General features: G+C 32.9%; 1 protein-coding gene across 1 annotated transcript; it reads left to right on the top strand.

The window, feature by feature from the left end:
• The first annotated feature begins 745 nt into the window (after positions 1-745).
• LOC114386329 lies at positions 746-5,964 on the top strand. Its single transcript, XM_028346309.1, has 7 exons — positions 746-1,473; positions 1,918-2,225; positions 2,438-3,139; positions 3,723-3,851; positions 4,449-4,652; positions 5,167-5,367; positions 5,473-5,964. Exons 1-7 carry the CDS (start codon positions 1,206-1,208, stop codon positions 5,599-5,601), a joined length of 1,941 nt encoding a protein of 646 aa, XP_028202110.1. The 5' UTR covers positions 746-1,205; the 3' UTR covers positions 5,602-5,964.
• The last annotated feature ends 4,237 nt before the right edge of the window (positions 5,965-10,201 follow it).

The following is a 10,201-nucleotide window of genomic DNA, read 5'->3' as shown; positions in this document are numbered from 1 at the left end:
TTAATAAAGTATCAATGTAATAATAATTTATAAATATTTTATACTGAATGTTGATTATACAATTTAGGAATTAATTGAAAATAATAAAAATGCCATTTTAATACTAACATGTATTTTTTTTATCATATTTAATATTAGTAAAAAATAAATTTTAATTAAATAACCAAATAAAGTAAATTTTAGTTTATTTAATAATTATTCAAAAAGAATTTGAAAGTATTATTTGTATCCAATGCATTTTTTAAGTTCGATTTTTAATTTTATCCCTTATAGTTTCTATAATTAATAAATTAATTATTTTAATTCTTTTAAGTTTAATAAGTAAATTTTTTATCTTTAAAGCTTACATCTTAATTATTAAAAGATTTCGGTCGTTAAAATTATTTAGTTTAACTAAAAGAGATAAATTTAAAAACTATAGGAATTAAATAAATAAATTTTTAAAAATGTGTTATAAAATATAAAAAAATATATCTAATTATATTATTTAAAATAGTATAAATTTACATTTGTAGTGTGGAATTTGATTGGTGTAAGAATATATGAACCGGGGATAGTACATATTAGCAGAAAGGGGCCAGGTTTGCTACAGCCTGTGAATGAATAGTGTAATATCTCAAATAAAATCATTCTAATTAACCAATGATGATTTTTTGTCTGCCAACCTAGCAAGTGATTATCATCTAATTAACTATATTAAAGAAAGGTTTATTCACTGGCTAAATTAAAAAAAAATAATAGTAAGAATAAAACAAGAAGGAGGAAAACAAAAAGTGAAGAGAAAGGAAAGAGGTTGGAGAAGGCGAAAGGCAAAGAAGGAGATTTCAAAACTCGTGAAAAACCAGAGAGAGGGCTTTTCATCGTTCTCTCTCTCTTTGCTCGTTTGTTCCCACTGAAACCCCAGCGCCGTTTATTTCATGCCGTTGTTCTTGTCTCGCACGCAATCGTGCCGGCGACACTGAACTTCCGGCGCCGGGAATGGGCTTTGAGCCGCCGCCGGATAACACTGTGTTGAATTTAGCTAAGCTAGGGTTTCGGTTGGATTTCGGATTCGCAGGTCTCTCTCAACTAATTAATTAACCGATTATTTTTTTTTCTTAAAAAGAAGAAGAAGAAAACGACGTGACATAACCGTCCGGCGTAACCGGGAACCGTTACCATTACCGGCTGGCGGATCCCTATTTTTTGTCGTTTGAATTGCGAGGATGGCGGCAAGGGGAGGGCAGTGCTTCGAGAAGCTTCGGAGGTTCGTTCGGACGGTATTCTTCGTGGCGGCATTGGTGGCGTCGCTGCTCGTGACGTCGCTGCCGGTGCTGGTCGCCGTCATGGACGTGCTCGTCCCCTGCGTTTTGATTTCGAACTTCACGTGCGTCAAGTGCTACGGCTTCAAGGAGCATTTGCGTCGTTACGCTTTCAAGAGCTCCTTGACGGATATTCCTCTCGTCTCGGTCATCAGATCCTTCATCATAATCTGTATGAACCGTTATTCCTCGCCTTTTTTACTTGCATTATGACGTGGCACAACGATGATGGAACCATTCCTTGTGCTTTTGCTATTACTTTGTTGGAACATTTCGTTTTTCCTCGTCCTTTTCATGATGCTGAAGGTGGAGGATACGTTGCTTAATTTGGCTACCGAACCATTTGTTCTTTCCTTTATTTTTTATATTTCTGCTAGTTGGATTTTTCTCTGAAATCATTTCCTTAAAATTAAAGCAGAACTATCTCCTTTCTTATACCGTTTGGCTTGAATTTATCATAGAATGATTTGTTATATTCTTTTCAATTTGTATTCTCTGTGTGAGGAGCAGTAGTTTGACCGTCTGTGTCTGCGTGTTAATAAGCCTAGTTTTTGTATATTTGAAAAGGTTTGGTTCTAACATTAGGATTTTTGTTTGTTTGTTTAAATGAATGCAGGTGTTTATTCCATTTGTGATAGCCCGGCTCTATCACATGGTCCTTACCTTGGAACTGTGACTCTGTCTTCCTTTGTTTCAATTGTTCTCCTTTCAGTCAAAGCTTGTGTTTTCACTGTAAACTCCCAGATTGAAGCAGAAGCTACGGTTTCCTCTACAAGGCAGAGACTCCATTTAAAGAAGTCATGGGGAATGCCTGTCTTGTTCCTCTCGTCAGTTGCGTTTGCTCTTGGCCATATTGTGGTTGCTTATAGAACCAGCTGCAGAGCAAGGAGGAAACTCATGTTTCATCGAGTTGACCCTGAAGCGGTAAGTTTGCAATATGGTTTTCCAGCAACATAGTATCATCTCGGTCTTGCTCTTAATTCTTTGGAATTAGGCGGTGGTAATATTTTCCTCCAGCTTAAAAGAAAATTTCTGAATTCATGAAGAAGCTTAAATTGGTCAGTTGTAATTACTTTGGTGACACACATGCAGACATGCTAAAAAAACTATTTGTTTGTTTCTGTCTAATTAAGCAGGTCCTTTTATGCAAAAGTGTTTTTACTGGCTATCAGAAGGTCCCTCGGTCTCCTGTTCCCTCTGAAGGGAGAACCCCAAAAAGTGACAGTGAAATGAAACGGAGGCCTTTTGGAGCAGCTCGTGATGAAGAACTGCCAATCAGAGTACTTGCAGACTCGGAGAGCTTATTCATCCCATGCCAAGGTCTTACTCTCCATTACAAGCTCAGCCTGCCTGGTTCCCCTCCACTTAACATGTCCTCCGCATTTTGCTCCACTTCATCAATGGCTGGGGGGTTGCCAAAATTAAATAGACAATTGACTTTTATATCTCCAAAAGTCCATCGGCAACTCTACAGGAGCTATAGCAATCAATTCCATGGGTCATCTTTATACGCTCCTCTTTTAGATGGTCCAGTAACTTCTCCCCATCTTGTGGAAGAAATCCCTGTTTTGCATCTAGATGAAATTCCTGAAGATGATGAAACATATAAATCAGAGTTGGAGCAAAATTTAGAGGACATTGGCCAAGTAGGTATTGTTTTAATACACGGGTTTGGTGGAGGCGTCTTCTCTTGGCGACATGTAATGACACCTCTAGCTCGGCAGAGTAATTGCACAGTTGCTGCATTTGATAGGCCTGGTTGGGGATTGACTTCAAGACTGAGTCGGGAGGACTGGGAGAAAAAAGAACTGCCTAATCCTTATAAACTCGAAAGTCAGGTGATTACTCTAAATCCTTAGTATGAGTTGTTATAGAAGTCATTCAATATTTTATTGTTTCTAGTTGTATGTACCAGTTCCCTTTGAAGGAGATACTGGAATATGTTATGACTTAAGCACACAAGGAGAGCCCTAACCTAGGAATCTAGTCTATTGGGTGGAAGAGCTTTATGAGTTAAGTACTACATGAGCTTCTTACCTGGCTCAATCTGGTACTCCTAATTGTCACCTCCTTTAAAGAGCTGACAGTGGCTTCACCATATCAACACTTTGGGAACTTTACTTAACTATTAGTATTTGACTATTTGGTTTATTATACCTTAATCTAGTCTACAGGTAGCCTTTTCCATAGCTCAACTCTCAATAAAAGCACCTAAATACATGAGAGAGCCCAACCCAAAAGGCTAATTCATTAGGTGGGGAGTCCCATGACTTTAGTACCATACCAAACTTCCTATTCTACTCAATGTGGGACTCAACATTATCCAACTGACAGTCTTTGCATTGATAAAACCACTCGTGTTTAGTTTTTTTATCTGGGTTTTATCTGAATTACATTTCTGATTGACTTGTGTGTTTCCAGGTTGATCTGCTTTTGTCTTTCTGTTCTGAGATTGGACTTTCTTCAGTTGTGCTAATTGGTCATGATGATGGAGGGTTGCTTGCTCTGATGGCTGCACAGAGAGTTCAAACATCAATGAATTCTTTCAATGTGAGTATTTCTTTCTGCTTTCATATGTTAAGTAGATAACTTAATCAGTGCGATTAGCTGCATTGTGCAGCTTAGCTTCTATCTAGACCTGTAAAGCATGTATAATCAGCTAAAGAAGTAAGTCGATGTGTATTGTAAATTTGTAATAGCAGAGATTCCTTTAATTTTTCCATCCAAACGACACTATGTTAAGAAAATTAAGCAATATGATATTGTTTTTGTTGTCTTAATCATTTATTTTTGTCATGATGTGTATATGACCACTAGGCATGCTAGAAGTCCATGTAGTTGACCTACTTAATGGGAATGAAGGGTTAATGTAATATCAAAATTTGCATACATGTTCATATATACACACCTATTGTGTCTCATGTTGCCAATTATGCAACAGCATGATCAAGACAGATAAAAAACTGGATTCCATGGTAAATATATTTATTTTTGTATATGTGAAGCTGTCTCTTACAGCATTGGTCATGTTACTCACATTCCATAAAGTTGTCTGATGAAGCTAATTGTTAATGTTTAAGGTTATATTTTTGTGGTTAATGTGCATTTCACATTTGATCAAGTTGTTAGGCTTGTTTGTGTCATCAGGTTACAGTGAAAGGGGTTGTATTGTTAAATGTGAGCTTGTCAAGGGAAGTAGTTCCTTCCTTTGCTAGAATCCTTCTGCATACTTCACTTGGAAAGAAACATTTGGTTCGTCCACTACTAAGAACAGAAATCACCCATGTGGTGAATCGGCGCTCGTGGTATGACGCTACCAAACTGACAACAGAAGTTTTGACTCTATATAAGGTATGTTTGTACCTTAAGGTACAAGTAGATATGAATACTAACTGCTCTTTCCTAAGTTTCAAACTGCAGAAATAATTAATTGTGTGGAAGGTAAAATTATAACTTAATATAGAGATAAATGCCATATAATTAACTCACGAAGTTCAATTGGCAAAGGGCACTTATGGTTCATGGTTTGTTTACATAGTTTGGCATATTGAATACATAATATTATTATTTTGTGTATGCTCTTTTTGAGGATATTATTAGTTTTACGTATATTCTTTTTGCCTTATACATTTTCTGCAGAGTAACTATATTTTTACTTGTATTCTTTTTCCAATTCCTTCTTATCCTGTAAGCCATGATAGTGTTTGCTGATTGACTATAATTCTAGCTTACAAACCTTTTTATGTGATCTATTTGCCCCTCCTTACTTCCCATCTGGGTGTTTGCTCCTCGTGCTTTTGTTATCACTTCTGGAGAAATATTTTATTGACTTGTGTTATTTGTGACTGTTTTTAAATATGTTTAGGCTCCACTATATGTAGAAGGATGGGATGAAGCACTTCATGAGATTGGTAAATTGTCATCGGAAACTATCCTTTCTGCAAAAAATGCAGACTTATTGCTACAAGCTGTAAAAGACATTCCAATGTTGGTCATAGCTGGTGCTGAAGATTCACTTGTCTCGATGAAATATTGTCAAGCAATGGCCTCCAAATTTGTAAACTCTGTAAGTATTCATGCTTGGTAGTAGGGGGGTGTGCTTCGTAGGAGTGATTTCTTTTTTCCTGTCTCAATTTTAATTTTTAATTTCTCTTGGGCATTTGACGTGCAGAGACTGGTTGCAATATCCGGATGTGGCCATCTACCCCACGAGGAGTGTCCAAAGGCGTTGCTTGAGGCTATATCACCCTTCATTAATGATAAACTCTTCTTCTCTGTATATAACTCGCAAAGCCAATAATAGGTCATCCCTTTTCAAGTTTATACACAGGTAATCAATCTATTATTGTAGGGCGCTGTTTCCCTCCTCCTCCTACTATCCTTTTCTTGGCTTTCTTAACAAATATTACTTCCAAGAGAAAGAGATCAAAGGGATCGTCTTTTTCTCTTGGTTGTTTTTGATGTGCTAGCATTTAGGTGTTTTAATCTGTATCTTTCCTCTACCCATTTTCTTTTCCAGCTGTCGATATTTATGCTAATTTGAGCTGCTTGTCATTTCCCACTACAAGAAAGCGGGAAGATGAGTAGATAACATTTGTAAATTTAATTTAACGTCGAGTTGAAAAGGAATATAATGTAGCATGATTGTTTTCCAGCTGCTCAACCGCATCAACTTATAATTCTTACCTTCTAATGAACACTTAAAACAATTTATGATTAATCTAGACCACTGGTATTTATAATAAGAATTTTATTCGAATCTGGAACATCTACGGTACGAGGGTTAACTCTTCCAGCGGGTATCAATTAAGAGAAATCACATATGTGCTATTTGAACTAATTACTCGAGTTTTTTTTATATTATAAATTGGTCATATTTCAAGTATGATACAAATTAATTTAAATTTGTTCCTGCATTTTAAGTTTTCGATTTCTGGTGGTAATTTCAAGTCACGAAGTATTTGGATTAATTCAAGTTAAGTGGGATGATCAGTTCAACTCAAGTTGCGTGAATTTATTAAAGAGACATTCTTTTGATAATCTCTACATTTTGTGCCGTTCTCAAAACTTGTAGAGTTTCCTACCTTGACGGGCTCATTTAATATCTACATTTTTTTTGTCGTTCTCAAAACTTTCAATATTCTCTACACACAAGTAGAGTTGGGTATCCGGGTATGTTTGCTTTTAGAGATAGCATTATTACCGATACAAACAATGTTGATATGTTGCTAGTTTCTTTCTTTCTTTTTTAATTTTATTTTCTTGGTTTTTATTGTAATGCATATAACTAGTTATGAATGGGATTTGACAGCACAAAAGTTCTCAAATGATTGTTTTGGAAAAATAAAATAAAAGAAAGTCGTGGGTGTAATTGATGTGAGGATAAACTGAAAATCTTGAAAGACAGTTTTATCTACTATCTTCTGCTATCTATATATTTTTTTTTTTTCCTTCTATTCTATTATAATAAACAATAAACAATGTATACCGGAAATTACCTCAATATCTATATAATAAAACTATATACACCGCAAATCACCTCCTTTATTGACCGACAGCTGTCTAAGATGGGCTAGCTCAGTCTTCTTACAGAAACCTACTAATTGCACCCCTCTTTTTGATAAGTACACCCAATCTTCCTTTATAAATCTTAAGTACCCAACATGTCTTTTTTTTTTTTTTTTTCATCTCTCTCACAGGTTCTCTCTTTAACGGGCAGGCAACAGTATTACTTGTGCGTATGCATGAGTATTGTACTAGTTAAGAAGAAAATAACTTATCCACAGAATTAAGAAGAAAATAAGCAAATTCTAATAAGGGTTAAAACTTATCCACAAAAGTTAAAACAATAATTGTTTAGAAATAATAACTGCGTGAAGAATACTGCCATTAGTGTAGTATAGTGACGAAAAGAAAAAATTACCTTGACTATATTCGCTTTGGACTTCAATCACAAATTCACAATATATACGAAAGAGTTTTTTTTTTTTTTTTTTTCAACGGAAGAAAAACAGGCTAAACTAAGCCAGGGTGGTGGGGAGTCAAGAATGCAAAGATCCTGAACCGACATTCACTTTATAAAGTAAATAAATGACTTGAATTTAAGTTGAAAATGAGTAAATTACACTAACAAATTATATCAGGGTGTCAGTGTAATTTTTCACTGGTTTAAATATTTTTTTTAAGAAAATGGTAATATTAAAAATACATAAAAAAATTGTTAATTTTTTTCATAGAAAATTTTATAAAAGATAGATTATTTTTGTTAACACTTTATAAAAAAAGTGATTTTATTTTTAAAATTTAGGAATGATAATAAGTAATAAGATATAGTAACATATATTTTCAAACACCTTTTCAAATAGTATCTAAAAATATGTTATAACTTCCTCTAAAAAAAGAAATATGTTATAACTAATAAAATAAATTTATACTAAATTATTAAATAAGTATCTAAACTAATTGAGAATTTATAAATACTCTATTTATTTCATAATAATTTTTATTTTAATTTTTTTTACACAAACTAAAAAAGATTAATAAATAAATGAAAGAATATAACAATTTTATGGAATTAACTCTTTTTGCTAGAAATAATACAAAAAAATAAAATTTTAAAAAAATAGGCTAAAATATAATTCTTTTCTTCTTATTTTTTCAAATTCACAATTTTAGTCATCCTATTGTTTAATTAAAACATTTTAATCCCCCAATTTTTAAATTAAGATATTTTGTTCTTCATTTTTTAAAAAATTATCATTTTAATCCCTATGACTAATCTCATACGTATACTTTTTTGTATAAATTATAAGCAATCAAATAATTTCTTAAAAAAAAAACATCTAGCATGTAACTAACAAAGAGGCATGGGTAAGTTAACATTAATGATTATGCATATCAATGTTTGAAATTAAACATAATAACTAAAATTATATATTTTTAAAAATTTGGAGACGAAATATGAGAAACAAAATATATAAATTAAAAAATGGAAGGGATTAAAATAATAAAATTGAGAAAAGAAAGACACAAAAATTATATTTTAGCTTAAAAATATTATTAAGAGAATAAATAAAAAAGGTAGTGAATGCTGATATTATGTTGAAAAGTTAAAATAATTTATTTTAGAACCTATTTTTTGTTTTAACGTGACACGTATCACGGTATGAAGAGAGTAACTCTCAAAACTATAAAAAAAATAGTTGTTCTACGATAGGAAGCTTCTAACAATAATAATTTTATGGCAGTTTTAAAAACTTTATATATCTCTTTAAAAAATGACATAATCATAGATGTAATTGGAAAAAAAAATAGTTAAAGACCTGTTTAAAATCGAAAACAAAAATTACTATTTTTCATGGAAGCAATTTATAAAATTACCCGTAACTAACGCTGAATCGTTTTTACCTTCTTCTTCTTCTTCTTCTTCTTCTTCTTCTTCTTCTTCTTCTTCTTCTTCCATTTCCATTACTCATCACAATCACTCGCTCGCAAAACCCCAATTCCATTTTCTGTTTTTATTATGCGTCGTCGTCGTAGTACATGATTGATTGCTTGGAACGGAAGCAGCTATTTTTGCTAACACACTGAAGTCAAGCTTTCACCACATTTTTCACTTCTTTGGTGACGGAAACCGCGCTTACCTTCCCTATATAAATATCTCTTTCACTTTCGTCTACCCATGCCTCCCGCATTAGCCCTTCTATTATTGTTTTTCTAATCCCTAACTTCCTCTCTTTCCCATTTTATTCAACTCTTCCATCTTCTTTCACACTTTGCTATACTATATTTTACTATTCTTCATGCTTTTCTTTTGTCCAACGGTTGCATTCATTTTTGATTGACTAGAACAACATGTCACACTCTCACCCACCATCAGAGGCAAATGTTGGAGAGTTGATTGATTTCAAGTGGGGCAATAAGAGGGGTGTTTTAAGAGGAACTTTAGAGGGGAAGAAAAAGAATGATAGCAGCTGCATTGGCCTGCAGTTATGCAAATGCTAGACTCCCTTTTACATTTACTATATAATCCACTTTCACTTTCTCTTTTGCAAAATAGATTTACAATTTAATATTTTCATTCGATTAAGTTATAACTGAGTCTTGGTTTATTTTTTAGAAATCTTATTATAACTCAATTTATCTGACCAATCTCAATATTAATTGGTTGAATTAGTATATATGAAAAAGATAAGGAGTGTTAAGCAATGACAATCTTTAGAAATTACTCATTATAGTGAAAATTAGGATGCATGAGGATATTGAGTGTATTGGCTTTACCTTTTAGTTGGTTTAACTTTTATAGATTATAGTCTCATCTCATCTTCAAACTGCTGAATGCTGAATGCTGATGCAGCCGCCGTCTTGTACTTCAAATGCGCAAAACCTTCTTAAGCCACTATGCCCACAACTAGTAAAACACAAGATACATTTATCATTGGTGTTTTTTTGGCTCCTCAATTTAAGTTAGTTGGCACAAAATTGGCCCAGCATGAATGCCCAACTGACAAGGGGTTATTCTTCGTACCTTCCAAAAATTTTCTATTTTTTTTTTTACAAAAATACCTTTCATGACTAATTTCTGTTGTGTATTTGATACATGGATACTAATTTCTATTTCTGTGAAAGGTATTTTTCATAAAAAAAGATTACAAAATTATGATAACTAAATCATAGTGTTTTTAAAAGATGTGTTGTTGGTATTTTTTAGAGAGAATATTAGTCTTTCATAAGAGTATTAGAAACACACTTATTCAAACATAATTTTTTTAATTGATTAAAATTTATTAAAAATTAAAAAATAAGAAAAAAGATTCATTAAATATTGTATGATTTATACAATTTTTTCATTTGAATAAATCTTACCGGATAAGAATGAAAGTATTTGAAAGAATATCACA

This window comes from Glycine soja, chromosome 15 (genome assembly GCF_004193775.1).
Source record: "Glycine soja cultivar W05 chromosome 15, ASM419377v2, whole genome shotgun sequence".
Classification (NCBI taxonomy): Eukaryota; Viridiplantae; Streptophyta; class Magnoliopsida; order Fabales; family Fabaceae; genus Glycine; species Glycine soja.
This window is presented reverse-complemented; position numbering and strand designations above follow the sequence as displayed.